Genomic DNA, 25,761 nt, shown 5'->3' with positions numbered 1-25,761 from the left:
TCTGTCCTTTGTTTATAACTAACTAATGAACTGATTTCTTCGTACAGTATATTATAGCAGCACCAGATAGCAGTGCTATGGTTAAGGTTGTGTCAGCGTTTCCATTATAAATCCTGTTTTTCAGGGGTTTATAACTCAGCTGTGAAAATGCAGCCCAGGCTAAAACTTGGCGTACAAGGTCTCTGCCAGGAAGCACATTTATTTTACAAATTTCCCCAAAATACAGCTTGGAATATTCTGGTATTATATGAACATAAATTACAGAAATACAGTAAAAGTTTACTAGATTAGAACACTGCATTTGCTTAACTATAGAAATAGGTTTGATTAAAAAAAATAAAAATCTTGTCCTTTTATAAAATGACAGGCTAACACACCTTTGCTCTTGAAAGAGCAAAAAATTAATATTTCTAAATCCTTTGAAAAATTGCTTCTAAGCAGAGTACTGTTTTTTCATGCCCTGGAATATTTTCATGCTAAATAAAACACAGTGCTACAGAATTAGATTGTTGAACATTTACCATGGGGTCCACAAGCTGCGAGTGAACTTGCATTAAACCTCACATTAATAAAGCGCTTGATCACAAGAAGCCTGTGTGTCTAGCTCTCTGTTTGGCTCAGCCAAATGCCATTTGGCTATCAAAGACCTGTTTTGATTAGCAACTAGTGCCAAGAAGCAGGGAGAGGAGTGGCTTGCAGAAACGAGAAACGCTTCTTTTCGCAGTTAATCACCCAAAGAGGAGCAGGAGAAAACACAGAATAGCTACAGCTCAGAAGCAAATCCAAAATCAGCCCCAGGGACAACAAAACCTACCACAGGTGCCCATCCTGCCAGTCACCAGGGCTGCCAAGCTCTGCTGTGGAAAGCTCACGGCCAGAGATGGAGCTACCTGACCTAGAGCCCCCCAGTTTCCAGCTTCGGAAGAACACTGTCATTAACGTGCCTCAAAGGAATCCTGGAGAAAGAATGTGACAGCCAAGTCAAAACAGCAGAAACCACTGGTCAGCACAAGGGATGGTGTTATAGGAGGGCTGGCAGTATTTTCTATATTTCAAACAGATTTACTGGGATATAACTGTGTGAGTGGAAGGGGGGCAGCAGACAGTGGGGCAAAGAGCACTGCGCTCTCCCTGCCTGTTCCCTCACACAGCACACACTCCCAGGCTTGGCACGGGGGGAGTGGACATTTCCTCCTGTCCCATTTGTGCCCAACGTGACCTGAGGTTTTCAACACCAGCTTTTTCTGAGAGCCCCCCATGATTCCATCCAAGGATGCCTGCTGCATCCCAAGCAGAGCTGCTATCCCCACCCACACAGCATTAGAACACAGAGCAGATGCCATTCAATCTTTTTCATGCTGCCTCCTCTGTCCAAATCCTTATGTCTGCAGGTAGCCCCAAGCTGAGGAGCAATGTCAGAGGCGCAGCAGAACTCAGGCAGTGCTGAGTGTGAGCTGGTCCAAGCACAAAACCAGCATGCCACAAAAACCACTGCAGCACACCAGCCACTCTCGGGGCCCAAGGACCACAACCACAGCACCTCCAGGCACCACAGGGCAGCTCCCTCCCACAGCCACTCCTCTCTGATGAATGCCTGAACTGCAGGGATAGTTTCTTGCAGAGCCTTCCTATATCCCTGTGCATCCACACAAGATCATCCACAGCCTTGGCCTAAGGCTGCTGAAACAAAACCACCCAAGCTCCAGCACAATCATCACAGATATTCCAGTCCCATCTGCCATGGGAAGTACATGAGAGAAAAATCACTGTGGCACATTCAGGACTGCTTATGTTAAACAATAACAAGGAGAGAAGCGTGTGAGAGCTGTAGCTCACACAGGGTCATGTGTCACCCCTCGAGAGCAGGGAGCAAGCAGGTCCTTCCCCAGCACCACGAGCCCCTGACACAGACAGATGCTCTGCTGCAGCTGCAGAGCTGCGCTGCCCACATGAAAAGCAAGTCCCCAGCAAAAGTAGGAACATTTGACCAACTGGTGGCTGAAGACACAGCAGTTGCCAAAAAGAAAGACAGACCAAATGTTATTGACAGCAGAGGGTTGGAGGGGAAACCACGGAAATTCCCTGCGTCAAGGCTGCATGGCACTAACATCACCCACTACAAAGCCAAGAGAGGGGCTGCACCAACCTAAAATACATATTCTGTTAAATAAGGATGCAAAATGGATCTTTAATTTCTCTCTGGGTCAGTTTCTGATGAGTGTCTATTCTATTGGCAATGATGTCTGACTGTCCCAGGCTGCAATATTAATGTATGTTTCTTTAAGAAAATACATAGCATTTGCAATGAAATATAGAGGACATGCCATAGTGTTTCTAATTATTAAGCTAAATAGCCATGTAAAATGAGTAGAGCATATTGGCACCGATTCCTGCTGTACTGAGGCTCCTTTGTGAAATTAGTTAATTAGTATCCCCCCAGCCCAAACTTCGCTTGAATAAATTTGTGGTTAGCACAAGTATGAAGAATTTTGCTTTTCTTGGATAATTTTTTCTCTCTTCCCCCTTTTTCAAAGGAAAATTCTTCATCTATTGGGATAGCAGTGTTCACTTTGGATAAAGATGACTGGCTGAAGAAGTCCCATTAGAAAAAATGAATTTTGTGTAGCAAAACAGCTGCCCATACCCTCTCTGAAAGTAATAGTCCATCACAGCATACAGGGAACCAACAGATTCTGCAGACTGTTATAAATTTGTTAATTCTTTAATAAATTAGCCACAAAAAATGTGTTATTTAACTAGTAGAAATGCTTAGGAATTCTGTATGAAAAAAAATCATATAGACTAGAAAAGTGCATGCTGAATGATATGTAAAAAATACAGGTTTTTAACTCAATTTCTGAGACTTTTACAACAAAGTACAGAGAAAGACAGATTAAATGATGTTCTGACTGCATACACTGAATAAGCCCAAAGGGAACCTCTGTATATAGTTATCAGTGGCACTGAAATCTGCTTAGGAAAGCAACAAGTCTTTTGTTCTGTTGACAACAGTTATTACAATTAATTCATTTTGTGATTGGTATTTGCACTGAGTGACAAGGTGTTATTTTACCTCAGTAAAAGTTAAAATGGTAATACCTACATGTGAAATAACACTGAGTTTGCTATCACTCACTCAAGAAAAGAAAAGACTCCCTTCAGAAATGCCTGCTCAGCCACCACTCCTGCAAACCTGAAGTATTAGCATCAGGCTTCTCCTGTTCTTATTTCCCCAGATTTGCTGTTTTTTGCTCTTCTAAAAGTTTCTTTGGAAGGAAAAAAAAAGTTGTCTACTTTTTGCTGGGAGACAGAACAAAACATAAGTGAGCAGAACAAAGGGCCTCACTGCATCTGGGGTGAGATCGTGGCTGTAGATGCAGGATCTGCAGATGCAGGCTGCCTGCCCAGGGTGCCACTGCTGAGGGCAGGAGACACAGCATCCCCCAGGCTGAGTCCCACCAGCCCCACTGCAGCACGAGCTGGCACAGCCAGGGGTGGTTCCTGGCGTTGGGGAGGTGAGGGGGACACAACGACAGACTCCCTCTAATCAGGGTAGGAGAGAGCCCAAGAATGAGCAGTGCCAGGGTGCTCTCCATGCCATGAGAGCCATGAGAAGGAGTGTCCTTCTTCTCTGAGAGTGCAGTGCCCTGTGCTGGTGGGATGCTCTTTGACCCCTCTGACAACAGTGGACTTGCTGCAGTCCTGCTCCTTGCAGGGACACAGGAGGCATCAAGCCCCGAGCAGTCCCAGGTGGGAAGAGGAGGGTCTGCTGCCGCCGGAGGCAGGGCAAGGTGCCAGGCAGATGCTGGTGCTGCGTGAGCTGTGGAGCTCAAAGCAAAAGCTACGGGGCCACTTCCGATGCTGCTGAGACCTGCCCACCCCACGTGCCACAAGGAGGGATCTGTGCAGAGGCTGAGGGAAACCTGCAGAGCTGCACAGCACCACCAGGGAAGCTGAGACCCATTGCAGGTACCAATCTCAGCCCCCACACCTGGATCCAGCCCATCTATGGAATACCTGTACATGTCAGTAGAGGGAGGGGGCCCCTTAGCAGACCCTCAGCTGCCCACTTTTAGCACAAGAAAAAACAAAACAAGGAGCAAGGAAGTTAGATAACAGACATTTTGCCTTTTGGAGCGGGATCCAGCAAACCAAGGAAAGTTTGCAGCACTAGCAAAAGGCAAATAACCCATTAGCTATGGATATTTCAGCACGTCTCTACTTTTATTATAAGTTAGCCTCTCTAAACCATTGACTTAACAGAGAATCATTATAAATCCCCATTTTGAATTTTTTTATTAGCAGTATTTATCACCTTCTCAAAATCAATCCTATATTTTTAAATTAAAACAAATGACTACTTGTACTGCAATCAATATGAGTACATTTCCCTTTTTTAAAAGGAGAAAAAAATGGAATACAAAGAAAGTCCTCCTTTGGCTGCATCAATCCAATTTCAATATAATTCAATATTTAATAAATATAATCCTCCATGTCTGTGCAGGGAAACATCATAAAAAATGCAAAAGGTTTCCTGGTCTCAAATAACTTGTATGAAACAAAGTGTTTCCTTATTCCTTCCATAAATACTGCAGTCTTAGTGTTTTGTTCTTCCTGCTTACAGAGTTTGCTCTGATTATGTATGAAAGGTGGTTTACATATTTCATGATTAAAAATCCAAAATGCTACCTACCATCTCCAAAAAAAATTATCATTTTTATCTCTTTGTATTTCTTTGACTTGTCATTTTCAAAAGGGCAAAAAAAAAAAGAAAACCTTATATAATACCTAATTTGTACATCTGTGGTTTCCCTCTGACTTGTGTAGGCACCATATGTTTTTAATTATCATAATAGCCTTAAAGAACCTGTTCAGTGGGAAACACATATGATCCTTTTATTACTGGTTTGTAATTTAAACAGTTTTAACAGAAAAGGTCTGGCTATAAGGGACTGAGAAGCACAAAGGTCTAAAAACCCTGTTATTGACCTCTGAAAGCATGAGTTCAGATCCCACACACCGAGGTGGGACCTGGCTCTCCTGCCTCTGACAGAGGTAATCAGTCGCATGTGAAACAGCTCTTCAGGACCTTAAAAGACATAATCTCCAATCTCAAATGACTCCACGTTTCAGTCAACCCCTGACACAAGGAGACCGGGCTCTATAAACATTATCGGGCGCCCGATCTGTGCTTTCTTCTGCCTGGCAAGAGCTTACGGAGCGATGGTGCTGTAGGAGAAGCCCTGAGAATGCCAGAAGCCCAGAATTTCAGCAATTCTCATTAGTCATTGCCCTTTCAAATTCCCAGTTTTGTCCTTTATGCAAACGCAAGACTGGTGAGCACGCCAGTATCCCAGTCATTCCGAGGTAGGAATTAAATTTAACAAGTTCAATTCACTCCTGATTCTGGACATCTAAACACATAATCAGCCTGATAATGTTATTAATTACCATTCAAGTGACAACCTTTGACACTGGCATGCTCCCACACCCTCCCTACTCCAACAACTCAAACAGAAAATCATTGGCATGAAAACCCACAGTCTTACGAACCAAAATTGCAAATAACAGGCACTGAACATACAACGGGGAGTGAGCAAAATCCCCCTTTTCAGAGAGAAAGCAGAGGCTCACACAACAACTCAGTCACTTGACCCAATATGAAATTCTGCACATCTTCATCCCCAAACAGATAATTTTCACCCCAAACAAAGATCTGTGGGGAAAGACAGTGGGGAAGGGAGCCTGGCTAAAATTATACTGAGGCTGGAAGTCGTTACGGCTCCATCTCGGGAGATGGATGGTGTCCTCATTAGAACGAAGCTTTATTTAGATGGACAGACAGAATCCTTATTAGAACATTAGGCTGAAAAGTTTAAATGTCAGGAAATACAAAATTAGGATTCTGCAAATAAATGCTGACTTGGAGAAAAAAAACTTAGAGCTCCCTGTGCAGATCCCACTGGAGATACTTAGGAAAAATGCAATCACTCAGGAATGGCAATCTCCTGTGCCAATCTAACCCTTCAAAGGTTATTCTTGGAAAACTGTTTCACAAAAGCCAGAGGAGATCCCTCTTCTTGGGCAAAGTGGTTTCCACTTGTGATCTGACGCTATCAGCTCCATCCCTGGCAGCACACTGAGCCCAGAGGGAAGGGGGGAACTCGGGAGCTGCCACTTCCCACCACACATTTTAGGGTCCAGAGAAGGACATGCTGATGTTGGAATCCCATTTCCATCTGCACAGACCCCAAAACCTGTGAATCAGCCATTTTTTGCCCTTCCCTGTCTCATTTCCCACTCCCAGGCCCTCTGCTTTCTCCGGGGAAACTCAGGTATTTTGCAGTGATAGAAACACAGCTCAATTAACTTGCATACAAAAAAGATGGTCATTGTTTTCTGTTTTACCTGAAAGCTAATGGATCTTGGGATACCAGACGTGGATGCTCAAAATCCCCTCTGGAGCCTTTCTGGTGATTTGTCGTCTCTTGGTTGCCTTTGGTGCACACGGATCTCTGCCGAGGTAATATGTGAGCTATTGCACACTAAAAGCAGATTTTTGAGAGAGGAAGTGCGTGCACACACATACACCCAACACCCACCCAGGCACCCTCCACCCCCTCATCCTGCACCTTGCTCCAATTATCCAATTATCCAATTATCCAATCCCGAGGAGGATCTTCTCATCTCCCCAGCTTCCATGGGTCAGGTAGCAAAGGCAAGGCAGGATTTGCTCCTGAGAGAGCTTTGCATGGAGTGATCCTTATCCCTCGTCCCAGGGTCATGGGAAAGGGCTGTGGGTGCTGCTGTCCCCCATGCTTTGCTGGGACAGACCCAGATATGCTGATGGAAGAGCCATCTCCATCAGCCTCCCCAAGCTCCCTATTCTTTCCATGTGCAGCAGTTCCCTCATGGCAGAGGGTCACCCACCTGCACGTCTTGGGCCTGTCCCTTTGGCCAGGGTCTAGGCCTCCACACTCAACTTTCTAATTGGGGCAGAAGGGGATGCTTATGGAAATAGACTTTCTGCTGGAAAATGTAAAAAAAAAAAAAATAAATCTTGCATTTGATCTTCTAAATAAAGATTTTTGTCTTTGTATATTTGGGGATATTCTTTTTTTCCCCAGTATGAATCCAATGAAAATTTAGTTTTCCTTTCCCACAGCCTCACCCATAAATCATCAGGATGTAGTTTTCTGGTGAAAGAAAAGTGCTCAGTGTTTAGCTTACAGCATGGGGAGAAAGGCAGGGACCATCCTGGCTGCAATCACACAACCAGAGGACGATCACTGAGCAGGCAAGCCCAACCCTCACATAGATAGGTTTGTGTACCTCTCACACCACCTGCTAAGCAAGTGACTCTGCCAGACCCCAGCAAAGGAGGGAGCACTGCCTCGCCTTTGGAAAGACACACAGGATCCATCCATCCATCTGCTGAACGATGTCTGCCACCACCAAGTACAGTCAGCCCAGAGACCATTCATGCTACAGGTCTCCAGCAAAGCATTTCCACCTTGTCCTTTTCTTCTCCCATACATGTACGAACACAGTTCTACCTTAAGAGAAATCCCAGCTCTGGGCCTGAGAAAACTCTTTCTTTTTCTCTTTAAGGACCCTCCTTTCACAGTAAGGATCCTCCAAATTTCCAAAAAGTGGATAACAACAATACCACTGTGATCCCATCTGCACACAGCAATGGCACTGTAATGCATAGAGAATAAACCACCAAATTCCCACAGACAGCATCTGTCTTACTACAAACAATGGACCATTATCTTGTAAATAATTCTGATTAAGCTGCAGCATTTTCCCCAAACAAACAGTAGGGGAGCAGAGGGTGAGGATTTTTCTAGTGGGAGTGCCGGTTTTCTCCTTCCCCAGCACTGACACTCAGTTTTTTATTCAACTGATTGGCCCCATCCCCTCCCTGCTCTGTCCCCCATGGCTTGGTTTTCATCTTCTGACCTTATCCTGCTGTCAATCATTTTGGCAACTAAGGAGGGAGCCAACATGTTAATGGGATTCCCACCTCTATCCTTTGGGAAAGCTTTTCTGATTTTTTTTTTCTTTTTCACCCCCATGTACAGTTATTCAATGATTAGTGAATACAACCCTGAACCCTCTCATTATTAAATGGTTCTCCTGCCAGGGGATGGAGAAATCAGCCACGCCACTGGGTGTGTGTTGGTGCTAGTCAGAGTTTGGGGTTGTCTGGTTGTGCTGGTGATGTGTCACAGTGCATTTAGCATCTGGATGAACATGGCATGGCAGCAGACTTTGCTGGGCAAAAGCTGCCACCCTCTTCAGGCTCTCAGCAGGGAGAGCAGAGCCTGCAGTGCCAGCAGTGGAGAGCAGGGCAGGGGGCTCTCCAGGCACAGCTGGTGGGGCCCCAGCACCCCCAGGAGCACTGCACTCCTCTGCACTCCTGGCAGTTGAACCATCAACAGGTTTACCAGGATAATCTGAAAGGATTTCAGAGAAAACCAAGCACATCGACTGATACAGGGTTAGGTGTGCAAAGGGAAACAAACAAGACACAATTAGGGCTAAGGCAGCCTTTCTCCTAAGGTCCCCAAACTGATCTATATGGTGGCTGACAACTGAGGAGAGCCCCCAAAAAATCCTGAATTACATCTTTAACCTGTTCATCTCAATGCACAAACCTTTTCTTGTATGTCTCTCTTGAGAAATGTCACATCTCTGTATGTCTGAAGTGTTGGTTTTCCTTCCCTTCATCCTCTTAACTTGCCTGGTTATACATGTGAGCTGTTTGGGATCAAACACACTTCCTGGCTTGAATAAAAAAATAAATAATACAGAGCAGCAAGGACTAATCTAGGATGTGAACACTGAAAAGCAGGCAATAAAAATTTTTACTTTCAGTTGTGAACTGAAGTCAATGCCATTCCAAAAAAAATCACAAACACCAGTTCAGCCACCGGACCAGTGAGTGTGAGCAGCAACACCAGAACCTGCTGAGCACCATGAGGACTGGTCACTGAGCATCACACTGATCCTGATAAGGAGGGACAGACTGTGGCAGAGAGTGTGGAAGGACCTCAGTCTTACCAAGGACCTGCTCACATGGGCACAGGACAGGAGGACCTGCAGGCTGGCAGTAGGCTGGGGAGTGAGCAGCTCACCAGACACATTGCTGAGCCATCACCTGCACCATGGCCATCACTCATCAGCTCAACCCAGCTGGCACTCCATAGAGCCCTGAGATAAAAATTTATGGATTTGGTGTAAAGACATTATGGCCAAAGCATGGCAAAGCTGCTGCAGAGAGCCCCATGCACCAATCCTGGGTAGAGACAGGGGCTAAGACAGGTTTTGATGTTGTGTTCAGGCTCACCCACGCTGCTGGGGCATGGGAGGGATGTACACATCCAACATGTATTTGCAATGTGTGTTTATTTTCATCAATAAATTTTTATGGCTTGCTGGAGTTAGAGAAGGAAGCATTTGTACACTGAGGGCTTATACAATGTTCTTCATCTTCAAAGTGCTTTACAAACATTAATTAATTCATTTATCCTCACAGCACTCCTACCAGGGAGATAAGTACTATTATTTTCCATTTCATAATGGAGAATCCAAAGCGGAAAACTTTTTTTTTTCCACGGTCAGTGAGTGAATCACAGGTAGACCGGCAGGAGGAGTGAGGATTGCCAGCTTCTAAATGAGATCCCGCCCCTCCCCAAATCTTTTTTAAACAACTCTTGTTCTGCCAGAGTCATGGCACATATCGGGATATGCCTTAGGTTTTTCCTTCAGTAAGAGATAATTAAGGAACAATTCCCTCTCTGATCCCCAGCATGGCATGCTATTTTCTACCCCACTGTTGCTCTGCAGCTGAACAATGGCTGTTCTATGCAGGGAACGGCGCTACAGACGCCCCGGATCAGAGGAGATCGGCTTAAAGAAACTGGCTGGGCCTGCGTCTCTCTCCACGGACAATGGGGCGGGTGAGGCGGCTTGGGTGCAAATGCCTGACGTGGGGGGGGCTTCAAGAACACCTGTTTGTAAATGGCAATGCTCTGGGCAGGGGCCTCTGCTAGCTGAAGTCACTCACATCCAGCACACCTATCTAGGAGTTTCATGTAGCAGGAAAATTGCTGTGGTTTCCAGTATTTGGTCTCGGTTTTAAGCGTAGTCTTTTCACACTGGCGTGGGAGGGATGCACAGTGCTCGTAGTTCACCTCTGTGGTGCTGCTGTTAATAAACCTCTTTTCTGTCTGCTCCTTGCCAGCAAATGTGTGGCTGCTCCAAATGGCAGTAACAATTACTGTGAGCTTGGGAGGCTCGATTTCAAGGCATCTCAAAAAACAAAATTGTGAGCGGGTCTTCCAAGGAAGTGTTCAGATCAAGGAATTTAAAGCAACACTGGGGATGACAAACTGGGAAAAAAAAGTATAATTTGTGAGAAAGACACCTGTTACAATCCTTGTTAGAGAAGACCTTTGTCACCCTGATTTTTTTCCCACTAGTTTATGTTTTGACAATAATAAAAATGCATAAAGCCCAAACTTTCTAGGTGATTTCCTAGCTCAAAAAAGAGACATTCATTAGCAAAGTACGCCATGGTTTATGCAGAAGACATGACCACGTCCTGCTGGGGAAAGGCCTGTACCTAGACGTTTCTTCAGAACAATCAGAACAATTGTTTAGTGATAAATGTTTTTTGCATATGACTCATCAACCCTTGAAAACAGGATTTCTTATATAATACAAGTGCTGACACAGCCTTCACTTCAGTAGTATGACTGCAGCTGTATAATTACAACTTTAGATTTGATGTTATGGACCTTAGGTTATGCCATTCAGACAAACGCTCCATTGTATTACGGAGATATTTTTTCCTTAGTCATATTGCCCACAGGACAATAAGGACTATATTCACAGCTCACTGCATAGAAGTTTAGGCATGTAACAGCCAGCGGTATTACACAAAATGAGATTATACCCTATGGGGGTTAAATGGATTCATAATTGCCACTTTTTGTCTTTTTTTTTTTTTTTTCATTTTTGCTCCTAGTTGATACTTTTTTGGAAGTGCTCTCCAAATAAAAGGAAGAACAATCTCACACTGAGTCTGGATAAATGTTACAGTTGTCTCACAAATGCTGTATTATTTCTAGCCCTTCCAAAATAATATAATTGTCCTACTGCTGAACTACAGATTTTTCTCAGTATGACACAGAACACTAAAATGTCAGGTCCTGACTCATAGTGTTTTGGTGGAATAAATAAAAAGTACCAATATGCTATTCAGAACTGACAGCATTAATGAAGATGTGACACCAGGAGCCCTAGTCATGTTTTCCTTTGGCTCCCGTTGTGTGCTCGGCGGTGCACCGAAAAATGGGCCACCTGTTATGGGCCCCATCCTGGAAACACTTACCACAGACCTGGGTGATAGCACCGGGACTGGCACGGCTCGTTGCTCGTTATCCTACGCTGGCTTTGCCTCGGGAGAATGGCACATGGGTCTGAGGAGGGAGCCTAGTCCCAGGGCGGTTATCGCGCGTTCTTTCCGTGAGAGTTCAGGACTATCTGCAGTATCGAGGGCTGTGACTTCACGTAAGGCTGGGCAAGATTAACCAAGAGAGATCACTCCCAGGCTGTATGCTCTTGTATTTCTCCACTAGGATGGACACTGAATCCCCATTGCTGACTAAGGCTGTATTTCCAGCTGTAGGGGCTGGACACAAGTATTTAGCTCACCCTGGCCAAGCACCCAGGCACTAATACTTACACACTTAATCCACCCACATTGCTCATTTTCAACCCAGTGGCAGCCACAAAAATTGCTGTTGGATTTTAATAGTGACAGAGGAGAAGCAGGTCCACCATTCCCAAGACATTTTCTCTGCCAGTGGAAACAAGTCTAATGCCCCCCTGATATACCTGCCTAATAATACTTGGCACCATTCTAACGCCTCAAAACATGGCATTTTTAATAAATAGCATTTACAAGGCCAACAAGAAGCTTTGCAGAGTTTGCCTCTCAAAGCATCAAGCAACTGTGGAATGCATGAGTGGTCTTTGGTCTACAAAAAGGTACAACAGTTTCTCAGAGAGTTTTTTTGAATGAATTAACAAAATGACTCAAAACTGCACTAATGGTTAACAGCTTTTTTTTATTAGCAACACTGAGATAAGTTATTGAAGCATTTTAGTATTGTTTTACATTCCATTCAGAAGTGACCTAACTTGTAACTCCATATACATTTAAAGATATAGTTTGACACTTATTCAGAAAGCAACAATTATTAAAACTTACATACCTTCATTACCAGGAAACCTTAATATATTTTCTAATTACTTCCAACAATACTCTATTCCAAAGCACATGATAACCCACTAGAAGTTTACACATTTCACTTCAATCACAGGTTTTAAATTGTGGATGTCAGAGTGCTGTTCATTGAATTTTACTGTCTTTCTTGGTTAATATTGGAAAACCTGGCACAATATATTAAGCTAGAAATATTGCTTAAAGAATATGAAAAAAGATAACTACAGTATTTTTTCCTGCTAAAGCATTACAAAATACAGGACCATTAAAAACTCAAATAGAAATGACAATAAATAACCTTAAAAATGTTAAGAGAATTTTCACTCATACTAAAGTCCATTCCCTAAGCTTGCCAAACACATAAATAACAGAACATATTCAGGACCTCTATTTTTGTACTATTATGATGGTTTGTTATATATTGTGGATGTATTGTGTATACATATATTAATGCTTACACTTAAGGTATATATTTTTTTCTTTGCTGAAACAATTAATAAGCCTCAGGTAATTATTTATCCCTGGCACTACAGGTATCTAGATGGGTGGGAGCAAACCTCAGAAATTCCAGATATGCAATACTGAGCATAACAAGATCATCTCTGCATAAAGATATCCTAAGTTCCTTAGATTACAAAGATGAATTTGGTTATTTATTTCTGAAAGCCTGTAACATAAAATTATAATTGCTGTCAAATTAATTGTTTAAAATTGGCCTCATAATAGGTATTAATCGTACACTTAGTTTTGACTTACAAGAATGTCTAAATTGCTCGTGTTTATGAGTAGTTATAGGAAATACTATATCTCAGACACAAGAATGTATATTCCTGAACCAAAACACAAACCAGAGCATTGTCTCACTTTGGAAAGACCTGGAAACATCTCTATGCCTTGGCCTAATCCTAAATTATAATTTAAATTTGACCTGGATATGACAAAAAAAATAAGAATATATTGTTTAGGAGATGAAACTTAGAGTAAAATCATAGAGCTCTAAGCTTACATCATTATTTTGTCTCTGCAAAGAAAAGAAAAGCCTTTCTGTGCTAGGGATTTGCTTGGTGCGGCTGGCCACTGATGTCTGAAATCAAGGCACATACCAAGGCCTCCTTTTGCAAACACAATCCCCCTTTCAGATCTGGTGCTGGGAGGGACTGAATGCCTCCAGTCTCACTGGGAATAGAAGGTACTCAGCACTTAGCTGTATCAGATATTTTAGGGGTTAATTTCCAGAAACATAAATGGAATGGGAATGTCACACCACAATATGAAAAACGGTAAGAACTTAAAGTTTTCAACAGTAAACAAAATGGTGATAGCAAACTTATCACCTGACTGATTTCTGATACAACAAAATACAATCAAATTAAATTACATGAATATAAGCAATGAAATTTAAAGTCAAATAAACATAGGACCTGATTCTGCAATCCTTAGTCATGTAAGTAGTCCTACTCATCGAGAATGAGGGATGCAAGACTGGGCCCTTAGCTTCTGCTTAGGAAGTCAATGTTGATTCAGACAGTATCTTTTCTAGCCAAAAATATGCAGCAAAAGGAAAGTAACATAAACAAGGCTAAATGTCAACAGTGTTTGCAGACTTACAGACACCATCCATTTGTTTGTACTGAAATGACTAGCGAACCATTTGGCAAATACAATGCTATTCACAGACCAGCCCTTTTATCCAGCAACACAAACTTCACTGGATCACTGGCATTCCCAGTTAATTAAAAAAAGGAAGCAAGCCATATGAGTTTGGTTTGATATTGCCATGCAAATGGCACTGCGACATCCAGAAGTGTGTCTGAAGCCCGGGCGGGGGCCGAGGTGCTGATCTCCGGTTCAGCAGAACAGTTCGTACTCTAAAAGCAGGCCTTGGACCTCCTAACTGAAACTAAGAAACCTCTTCAAAAGCACGATAATGGGGTAAAGAAAAGTCTGCTGTAAAACTTCCATATCATTTCATTCTGCCTTGAAGGAAAAGAATAGTCTGGTTACTCCTCCAACTGCAGATCAGTACAAAGAGTTACTTAAATGCATTTCACACTTTAAATGGGCAGAAGTACTACAATTTGCTGCAGTAGAATGACCTTCCATTGCCTTGTAGATGTCCTAGAGCTTCAATATATCAGGCCTTTTGCTTCTTAATACAGATTTTATAATTTAAAAGAGCTGCAATAAGGATTCAAGTGAAGCCACCACAAACAATTAAAAATCTTTTCCCGTGTTTCACATGTTGGTGGTAGTTCTGAAGGGGTTAGCATTATGATCTTTTTGGTTTTGACACCTGTGGCAATAAGCAATTTACAACAACTAAATTCACTATTTAAACATTGGGGTAGAGCACTATAATTATGTGACAATAAAGCTGTAATAATCTGCCACAATCGATCTTCCCCTTGCCCAGCCCTCTTGTCTGCGCTGCAGTTCCACATTTAGAAGGTATTTCAGAAAGTTACAATGCTGAACATTTTAATAATTCTGTGCAATGCCGAACACTTTCTGCTGCAAAGGCAACTGAAAGTGCTCAGACCTTTGCAGGATCAGAGCTCCAAAGCTGCTCCTATGCATCAGAGGGGCCCTGCCCTGTTTTCATACAGTGAAAGAAGTGATAATGGGGTGGAGCCTGTGCAGGAGAAAACAGCACTAATTGCAGAGGAAAGCAAGCATGAATGGAAGCAAATTAGATTTACAGAGACAACATGGAACTAATACTTTTGGACATCATTAAGTGTGGGTTCAATAGCACTAACCCATTAAGCAGCCATCTAACGCCCAGGACTATCTCTGGCCAATAGTTCCATAGCCCACCAGCTCTTCCTGGAAAGCCTGAGTACTTCTCAAGGGGAAAATGTAAGTAGGGAAACTTTACCATCTTTGTGACAAAGCAGAAAAATTTAAAGGGGAGGAGAGAGAAAGGAAAGGGTCTTCTCATAAAGGGTCTTGTGCAAAAAAAACACGTTAATTAATGACTTGGAACAGGAGGCAGAATATGATTGTGACACAATTACACATATGTGGGAAATCAAGCAGAAAAAGAGATGAGCATAAATAGAAAGGAAAACAGATCTTCCAAAACTTAAACACAAAGTAAGTCTAGAACTTCCAAGCTTAACTTATCAAATCAGCAAGGGCTGTGAAAGCAGAGTAGACAGGTGTTCAAGACAACTACCGAGCCATCACCTGGATATCCCATCCACGGTGGGCTACTGGCTGCCAAGCAGCAAGGAAAGGCATGGCATCTCCTTAGAAACTGTGTGGTAGCAAAGATTAAAAAGATCAACTCCTAGGTATAGTCACTTGAGACTCCAAAACCAAGCACAGTTCAGGAGTAACTCTAGAATCATTAATGCTCTTTTTTGCTTTCTTTCTGTTTGTTCCTATTCTGCTATGTAAGGAGAAATATTACAAAAATTTGTGATTATTCTCGGTAGCATTTTGACATGAAAATTTCTTTATTATGCAGTAATTATGGTTCTTCCTAATTGTGTCTTTCATTCCTACAGCCTGAAGCGTGATAGGAGCATAAATGAATTATGTGTACATCATCAATCTCTCTCATTCAACATGTAGGGAAACTGAGGACTGCTTCCCTAAGTGTGGTGACTTTCCAAAACAACAACGTAAGTTAATTTCCCCTAGAAATAAAACCCTTTTTGTACCAAGATTTGTACTTAAAAACTAACCCACTATCTTAAGGTAAAATCTGCCATCTAAAAATGATCCACATGGATCACTGAAAATCCCAGCTTGTTTTTAGGCAGCCAGAAATTTAACTCAATTAGCGTGGCCAGTCAAAAGATGCAATCTCAGCTCACTGAAGCCGAAATATTTTATTTCAATTTTACTTCCTCTGTATTCCGACTGCCTGAATGTGCAAGGACTTTTATCAAATGTATCAGTGTTCTCTCTTGAGATGTCAACAACATGCACTTCACTGGCTGTAAAAGGAATGGCAAATGCACAGAGTCTCCCAAAATACAAAGGAACACAAGAATCATGCTCTGGAATTGGATGCTGGAGGTGGGTCTCAAGTTTTCTGATCTGCCAGGCAGTAGAGGGGACAAAGGGACCATGACTTTGGTCGTGAGCTTTGTGCAGAAGGGAAGGCAGGCTAATAAATGAACAGGGTGCTCCTGATCGCTAATCAGCAAGCGCAGAACCATCAGGTGAGATTCCCTGCACTAACATGCACAGATGGAGTGTGATTTCACAGTATAAAATGTCACTGAGAAAATGAAAACTCCCCAAAAACACTACTTTCACGTGGGTGGTGTCCAAGCCAACCAAACAAAAAAAGAACTAGTGACATGGGGCTTGTTTATACTCATCCACTTTTGCTGTGAGATATAGAGAAAAATGAAATAATGCATTTAAGTGGTCAACCTTAATACTTACATCCTGCAAACACTCAATAGAATGTCAGTAAAGAATTTTGAAAAAGCTATTTTTGGAGGGGGGAGAAAGAAGAACTCACACTGCATTTTTGATTAAAAAATGGCTTAAAAAGTAGAACAGAGAAGCTTCTGTTGTTTCTTTTTTTCCTTCATACTTCAAGTCAAATCCATTATCACTGGGTAGAGCTTGTGAAAGGGATATGGTCTTTAAAATCATATAAACTCAAGCCATCATAAAATGTCTGTTGAATTGATTGGAAGATGAAACAAAAAACTAATGGAAGTAACATGACCTCATTTCAATAATAATATTAGAGGGTTTTTTCTGTTGTTGTTTTAAAAATCTTATGTCTGGGAAAAAGCATAAAGATATTTCATACAAAGCAACTAATCTTAGTTTTTCAATTTTTTTACTCATCTGTTTAGAGACTAATTTCTCTGCTGTATTTTTTTCCTTTTTGGTAACTGATAGTACTCCACAAATAGAGAGGATTTTTACCTGCTGCAAATTAAATAATCTACTAACAATTTTCAATGCTGATTTTGAAGAATCTGGAAATATTTCCAACTACCTAAATTGGTTCTTATAGCACTGAGACACAGAAGTTTATAAGTAAGGCCATGCAGATACTTGGGCAGATATTGGGCTCGGTTTAAGTAATGACAAAATTGTGAAGTCAAAATGCTTTAAGGATACAAGGGAGATAGATGTTATGGTTAGAAATCAGACTTTTTTTATCAGACCACTTGGAAAAGCAGAGAGGGGCTTGAAGAAGGGCTTTGGCTTTAAGCATCTACACTGTGCTGATGAACAGAAACAAAACTTCCACTAACCTTAAGTTAACCAGGGGAACTATGCAGAAGTGCTTGCAGATTTAGGGCTTCATTTTGTTAGCCTTTAAAACTGTTGATAACATTTTCTTTTCTTTTTTTAACTTGAATACATTTTATTATGCATGTTCAGCTCTGACAATGAGTTTTCTGATTAGTTTGAAGGTTAAGTGAAACGAGCATTACTGAAGTTTTTGCGTCCTTTGCTGACTCTGCTTTTTAAAGTGATACTGTTTTTCAAAGGATTTACACTCTAAAATCTCTTTCAGACAAGAACTATGCTGGCAAAATAGGAGACAAATCAAAAAAATCCTCATTCTGATTTTTTCCAGATAGATTTAACTTTCATTTTTGTAAATATGATGAATGTGATATGTGGAAGTAAAACTGCAGTTTCGTAAATTAGAGACTAATAAGGGTAAAAGGTGGTTTGTTTGTTTGGTCTGTTGTTATTTTAATTACCTGGAGGCATATTCTTAATTAGGCTAATCACAATTTGCACAACTGCTAGTTAGAATAGTGTAAATGGTCAAGGGCAACAACTATATGGGTGCCATTGAACAAAACCAGAAAATTATAATTAAAAAAAAAAAAAAAGGAGGGAAAGAAAAGAAAAAAAAATCTTTTCAACACAGGTAGACACATTCCATGCACTTGGCCTTTGATTTCATTAATGTCATGGTAATTGAACACACTCCAATTCAAAGAAAGAAAGGGGGAAAAAAAGAAAAGAGAAAGCAAGGTTTGCTTGGCAAAGCATCCAGTGTTTTTCTTGGGTTCTTACTTATATCAACATACTGAAAAGTTTGCAAGTTACCATGTAAATTTTTTAAAACTTTTTCCTCCTTTGTGTATGCTAAAGCAGTAAGTATCCCCTTCAGATGCCACTAGCACAGATAGTCTATATTGCTGCTACTCTAGTTTAAAAAGCAAGTTCTTTCTAAAATCCTGTATAAGTATGCATGCAGCACTGCTGATTTCAATGGAGTAGACCACATATAAGACTAGAATTTGGCCCACAGGGTTTAACATTTAAAAAAATGTGTTACTAACAAATATGACTAAGTACATTTAAAGAGCAGCTTCATGATTCTGCACATGTGTTTTCTGAAATGGTCTAAAAGAAGGTCTAAAACTTACCACACAAGTCAGGTCTCTTGATACATCCACTAGTTGCTGTGCTACTTGCAAGTCCATTAAAGGCTGCTAAGCCATCAGAGCTGTAAGCTCTTAGGACTGACAACATGTTCATCTGCTTCTCCAGGACCTGCGGACCCTGAACTTGTTCGGGTTTCATCACTCCTTGTGCAGTTTCATGTGAGGAGAGAAGATTCTGACTGTGCCACTGCTTTTCTGAAGCTTGTGGCAGTGGTGATATGAGCCCTTGTGTTGGTTGTGAGGTGACTCCACTTTGTATATTGTCGCCTCCTTCACTGCTTTCTTTATTTAGGGCAGACAACTGCTTATTCATAATATCTGGTTCTGTGTCAATGTCCTCATCTTCAATGTTTTCTTCCTTGGAAGATTCCATATCCTCAGATGAAGCTATGTCAGAAAGGTCATCAGTAGCACTTTTATTTACAGAGTCAGAGAGCAGAATATTTGGGTCATCTTCAGATTGTGTTTTGATTTCGGATTCATTACTGGTGCAAGAATTTTGTGTTCCCGTGCCAATAACACCAGGATAAACACCAAACTGCTTATAGAAGTCTGTTGTAAAATTACAAAAAGTGGATTCCATGTGGCTGGGCCAGGCAGTGCTCTTTTGCTCTCCCAGGGTCTCTTTACTTTGTCCTTGGGTCATTTTCTCAGAAGCTGAGTCCAGCTGGCTCAGCATGTTTGAAACTCCTGCCTCCTTGCTGGACTGCACAGAAGAGGGGAGCAAGCTCACTTTATTCACCGAGGCTGAAGTCTCCCTAGACTGGTCTTTGTTGTTGCCTATGATGTTGTCTTTACGTTTAGCCTTGCCCAAGTGATTGGCCTGGAGGTGCAGAGCCATTAGTTCCATAGATGAAGTGGTAAAGGAACAAAACAAGCAGCCATGCCAAGCAATATTGTCCTGCACAGTAACAGATGACCCCGGCAGGGAGGCTGCGTCTGGCCTTACGGACAAGTCCAGAGGTTCGTATTGGGACTTTTCTGTTTTTCGCTGTGAGGACTTGCTGTTTATCTTTTCCTCACCACCATCTGAGCCCAGAGCTTTTGCTGAAAGCGGATCTGAGAGAGCTTTATCCTTCATTCCTTTTTCTTTCTTCAAAGAACTTAGGACAAAGCTGTCCATGAAAGCTTGCAAAGACCCTTGAAAGTTCACACCGTTCCCAACCATGTTCTGGTAAGCACGGCCAAGTTCAGAGAAGTGTGTTCCTTTGGAAGATATGTCTGACCCTTTCATATTTTCTGAAGATACTTCAGATGACATGCTAGCTGCTTGTCCTTGCTGATCTCCAGAAGACAGCATTCCTGACGTCCACTGCTGCGAGACCATGCCACTTCGGAAATCGATACCAGGAAGTCCCTTGAAGGCTCCTCTCAAAATATCTGGCCTAATAAACACAGAACTTTTACTTGATGTCTCATCTTTGTGCTCTTGACCTGCGCTCTGCCCAGAGAGTGGTCCTGCTCCATTCTGTCGCTCCCGATGGTGTCGTTCCAAGTGGTATTTGAGGGATGCAGACTGAGTACCAGCATAATCACAATGTGGACACTTGTAAGGCTTCTCACCTATGGGTGTGGATAAGGTGAAAAATATAAAGAGAGTTAACTGAACTTTGGTCTATGAATGAGTGAAGAAAGAAAAAAATCAACATTAACTGCTTGAAAACAAGAAGATCTTAGAACTAATAATTCATTTTTAAAAGAGAAATCCTTTAATCGAAGACTAATTCATAAACTGAATATTTCTAAAATGGGTTTCCAGAATGTGGGGCTATTCAGGAATGACATGGTATCTACACACAATTAGCCATCCTTTTCTTAATCTAACATGTAGAAAACTGTTGTAGAATTAAAAGCTATGATTATGAAAATGAAGCATAACAATTTCAACCACAGTAATCATTAAAAGTACAAGTTTAAAAAAAAGGGAGACAAAGAATGTAACAAATGGATGGTTGCAATATTTTGTGTATACAATTGCTCTAAAATTTGTTTAAATTATACACATGGAAACCATTTTTAAACCTAAAAATTTTATGGCACTGTTACGCAAGACTGAAATGAATGATTTAAGTCTTGCTCTGCAGTAAATCATGGATATAATTAGCAAATGGCATACTGCACAAGTAATTTATCATTATTTGGAGGGCACCATTCCAGAAGGATTCAAAGATCTGCAGACCTACTGCATTGTTTCTAAATAAAGGACTATAAATACAGATCCTATAAAATATTAATATCATTACACTACATTATGATTGCAGCATGTAAGAACATATAGTTAAAATAAAAAGTAGTCAGTAAAAAAGAAATCAAGTAATAAAAAGTACAAAATATATTTAGTTTCTGTATTTGAAATTAGCATTATCTACTGGGTTTTGCAGTCCTTTAATTTTGTACTAATGGCATTTCTAGTACTCAAGTAGTAAAATGTGTAATTTACCTACCATAAGGGATTTTCTAGGTTTAGCTTGAATAGAGTTTTAAAACATATAAGATGATTTTCATGAATTAAATAAATATTTGAAGCCTACACTAAACTTTTATTGTTCTTCCTATACTTTAAAAGAGATAGAGGATTTTACACATGTAATAAATATTCCTATATAGTCATAAAGACATATCCAAAAAGAATGTACATCTAAGCAGAGGTACATCTACATTTTTGCACAGCACTTTTTAGCAATGCAGAATTCCTTTTAAAGGAAGAAATATGGAAATCCTCACTAAAAGGGACAGGAATCTGAAAGACCTGCAAGCTCTCAATATTGGCAATTGTTTCTATGAGGGAGCTCCACGAGAAGAATAAACTGTTTTCTCTAGGTAGCTTTTTTTTTCTTCCTAAGTGATACAAAAGACTAAAGCAAGCCTCTCCAAATGGTATAATGGAAATATTTGTTTTGAAAACTTCCTCCACGGTAAAAATGCTGTATAATATTATGTAGCTCACCAAACCAGCTGGAAAGTTATCCATTTTCAAATAACCTCAAAATCTGCTAAAAACAAAATTGAAAGGCTTTCAAACTTCTGTTATTTAAGCTACAGGCTCAATTGAAGGGCTGGTAAACACTTGGGAAGCTGCTCCTCTCACTGATCGCAGGAATTCACTAATGAGATGCGAGCCCGGAACACTCCAATGCCTATGGAGCACTGCCTGAGCAGGGTTACTGACCATGAACAGGGGCTGGGTATGTGCTGCAATTCAGACAGGGCTGAAGTAAATTACAAGCAGTGGAAATTCTAAATCTCTAATGTAATCCTAAAGCTAAGCGGTGAGACATGAGAGCTCTACAGCAACCACATTAATAGACCTTTTTGGAGGAGAAAAGCGCAACACCTCAAACAAGAGGTGCTCAGCAGAGGAAGAGGGAGTAATTAGCATGGTTCATGCTTTAGGCCTGGGTCCACACAGCTTAACAGAAGAAATCAGATTTAAACATTTCAATGCAACTTCTGAGTCTTTCACAGTCACCTAATTAAGCTCTGGCGCTCCACTGACAAGGAGTAGGGGCTGAGTTTCAGTAGGAGTTGTGCAAAAGCAAACAGTTCCTACTGATGTGCAAGAAACAGAAACCTGAGATGATCATGCCTGTCTGGGCTTCCCTGCTCTCAAGTGGGCACCTGAGCACACACACACCCATCACAGGTGTTTAAGAGCAGGGACAAGGGAACAGAACATACAGGCCATCTATTTGTTTGCATTTGTCTGGGGGTGTGCAAACTCTGACAGCTGTGCTGCCAGTCAGAACATGGACAAATATTAATGCTGGTTTTACAGCATCTCCATACTGCAATATTTTTGAGCCACTTTCAGTTATTCCAATGTTTCTCCCACCAGTTAGTCAGCAGTCACCAGTGACACAACTTAAGTATTTTAAGTGTTGCCTAAGAAGTAATAAGACTGGTGAAAAACAAGTAGCAGACTTCATAGGGTTAAATATTCTCACTTTTGAATTTTCACTCCTCTTAATTGAAAAGCTCTTCCTCAGCATCCCCTATGCCTTTACGGAAATCTTTAACACAATTATATTGAGCACTTCCTTTTATTCTAATGATAGTTCAGTGTGTGTTTGCATTGCACATCAAGTGGCACCATTTAAAAGTGTGTCCCAGCATTGCAGGCACTGTGTCAACCACTGGAGAACTACTGCAAGGAGGAGGAGAAGCTTGCAATATAGACTGCACTGATGTTGCTAAAAACATACAGAAGCTGTTCAAAGCAGTAAGCAAATGTAAAAATGGGTTTAAGTGAGTTAAAATATATGCTCACTGGAATAAGTACTAGTACTGTTTTGTACTTTTGGTACCTTCAGTCTAAAGCCCTGGGCACAACATACTCTTATTCTGAATTGCTAAGCCTTGAAGTCATTCCATTTTCTGCTCAAGGGCCTCTCTACTGAGTGAGCTTCCTTTCAGCAGAGATCTGGACGCAGCTCGCCACCAACGCCACAAGCATTGGATTGAAAGAAGACTCTGAGTGAGACAGTGTGATAAAACGTTCAAATCTCTCCTAGCCTTGGTGTGCTGCCCCTGTGGTGCTCCCACCCCTTGCATGGCTAGAAATGAGATCTAAAGCTGAAGGTCTGAAATTGAACTCAACATGTAGCAACACACTGTGCCACCTTTACAACAGAGGACTGGCCAAATAACATCGTTCAAAGGGAACTATTCAGAACCTCTCTTCTCTTCCAGATCCAAATATTAGCAGTGGGTAGTTTACTTCAAAGCTGTCTCAACTGCTTCTATTTTGAGGACAGGCATTGGGAGAAGGGGGTAGGATGGAGTCAATCATCTTTGAATCTTTTTAATTTAGTCTGTCAGTATTTCCTAAATTCAGTAATTGTGCAGCTATTTAGATGCTATTTCATCCATTCAAATTAGTAACCAGCTACACCCTATGTAAGTCACTGTACAAACGACAAAACAGAATTATAAGCTGCTATGGGAAAAATCCCAATCTAACCTCAAACCAAGCTAGTTTCAATGGAAAACCCAAAGGACCCCTAATTTTTAGGACTCTATCAGCAAATGCAATAGTATATGTCCAAAGAATACTGCAGGGGACAAGGGAGGTAGGCTATGATTCTTGTTAGAAGACAACCTGTTTGTATCTTACACTTCGAGGAAAGGTTTCAGAGAATTCATCCTCATGTAATGACTACCCTGGTATTATTGCCAAGAGCAGTGTCTGGATGAGTTATTTAACACTTAATATCAGTTCACATAAATTAATGTTACCATGTAGGAGTGAGGGAACATGACTTTTTCAAAATAATTTTCTGCATTTCACATCCAAGAGTCATTTTTCATTGTTCACAAAGGCAATGGCCATCCTGATCTTGCTAATTCTCTGGCCCTGTTTGTATCCCTGCAAACCTTTTCACAATGGAGTAGGATGAGAGAATATTCCATTGTGTACAGTTAAAAAAAAAGAAAAAAAATCTTACAGGGAACAACTTATCTGGGCAACATAATCACAGTTCTGATCTACCTACTGCTCTGGTTTACAAGACACAAAACATCTCAGAGGAACTATTTTATATCAGGATAAAGTAAAACAATAAAAATTCAATGCTGCTTGTAAAATCTGCACAAAAGCTTGGTAGATAACTGGAAACAGACATGCTGCCCAGTAGAAACAGGTCTATTTGTCTAGCAGGTTGTATAAACAACACAGATGTACAAGCTATGCAGGCTATCACCAGCCCTGCTCAGAACACAATCTGACTGTACTGGTCATGGGAACTCACTGCTATGGGCTGTGCAAGGAGACCACAGCCACATTATAACTAGATTTACAGATTTTAAGGCTGGAAGGAACAATTATGATCATCTTGTCTGCTCTACAACACAGGCAGAGATCCTCATATGATAATTCTGGCATCAGTGTATAACTGCAGTGTGAAACAAAACTTACTTGTTTTAGTTTAAACATACTCTGTTTCAACAAAAGCAGTGAAGAAGACTCCAACATTTCCCTAGGAAAACTGTTTGACTGATTAAGTATTTTCACTGCTCAAAATGTGTGCCTTATTTCTAGCTTGAATTTGTCCAGCGTCTGCTTTCTAGTACTGAACATGGCTTCAATTTTCCCTGCTAGATTGAACTGATTTTTTTAAATTAAAAAATCTATTTCCTAAGGAAGGTACTTGCAGACAGCAAACCAGTCACATCTTCACCTTCTCTCATCATTGAGTGGAACACCCTTCCCAATTTTTCATTGTCCATTTAAATTATGGGTACCCACTAAAGCTTTGATGAAATTTCAACTTGATAGTAATTATATACAGTCCAAGACTGTGTTTACATCCATAGAGACATAGCAATCAACTAACAGCTCATATTCTGTTGCTTCTCTACCACAATCCTAAGCCCAGTTCATCACCGCCTCTAGTATTTGTTCCTTTACATTTTGCTGATTTAAAATTCATATTGTTGAAAAGAGCCCACTTGACTAAGTGACTAATCAGTGCCTCCCCATGATTTTTAGCATCTTACCATTTTTGTGCCATTGGTAAATTTTATCAACAGTGATTTTATATAGTCTTCCAAATAATGATAAAATACCAAATAGATGGAGCTGCAAGTGCTGCTCTGGAGCTGCAAGTGCTGCTCTGGAGCTGCCAGTTTATGTGCTATTTCGTCTCTGTATGCTGGTTTTTGGTTGGTTTTGGGGGTTTTTTTGGAGGAGGGAATTGTCACATCAAACAAGTTACTTTCATGAAAAGAAACTTGATAAAACTTCCTTTTATAACATAAAATTGAATTAACTATGCTACCAACTTTTAATTAGTTAACAAATTCATTCTGTAATTTTACCCCCAAACTTATGACAGAGTAGTAATTTATAATTTCAAGGCCTTAACATTCTTTATTTTTTGGAAATACTAGAATAGCCAGAACTTTTTTACTACTGTGAGTGCTCTGGAACTTGCTCTGTGTTCCAAGACTTGGTTTTTTTGTTTTGTTTTTCTTTTAAATGAACTTTAATGATTTGGAGAGCTCTTCAGCCAGGGTTTTTAAGACTTTATCTATAAGTTATCCAGTCTCATTCATTCTAAAAAATATTAA

At 40.9% G+C, this 25,761-nt stretch overlaps 1 protein-coding gene across 11 annotated transcripts in view; it reads right to left on the bottom strand.

The window, feature by feature from the left end:
* ZNF536 (zinc finger protein 536) overlaps nt 1–25,761 on the bottom strand; it is a 347,275-nt gene that overhangs the window by 101,345 nt on the left and 220,169 nt on the right. For 8 of the 11 annotated variants that reach the window (XM_064671230.1, XM_064671229.1, XM_064671222.1 and 5 more), the window contains one exon: nt 18,676–20,256. In XM_064671230.1, the coding sequence (XP_064527300.1) occupies nt 18,676–20,256 (1,581 nt within the window). Of the gene's footprint in view, nt 1–6,408; nt 6,516–12,123; nt 14,279–18,675; nt 20,257–25,761 lie in introns of those variants that run through there. The other 3 variants (XM_064671231.1, XM_064671232.1, XM_064671233.1) reach the window with 3 other exon arrangements.

Source organism: Pseudopipra pipra, chromosome 14, assembly GCF_036250125.1.
Source record: "Pseudopipra pipra isolate bDixPip1 chromosome 14, bDixPip1.hap1, whole genome shotgun sequence".
Lineage (NCBI taxonomy): Eukaryota > Metazoa > Chordata > Aves > Passeriformes > Pipridae > Pseudopipra > Pseudopipra pipra.
This window is presented reverse-complemented; position numbering and strand designations above follow the sequence as displayed.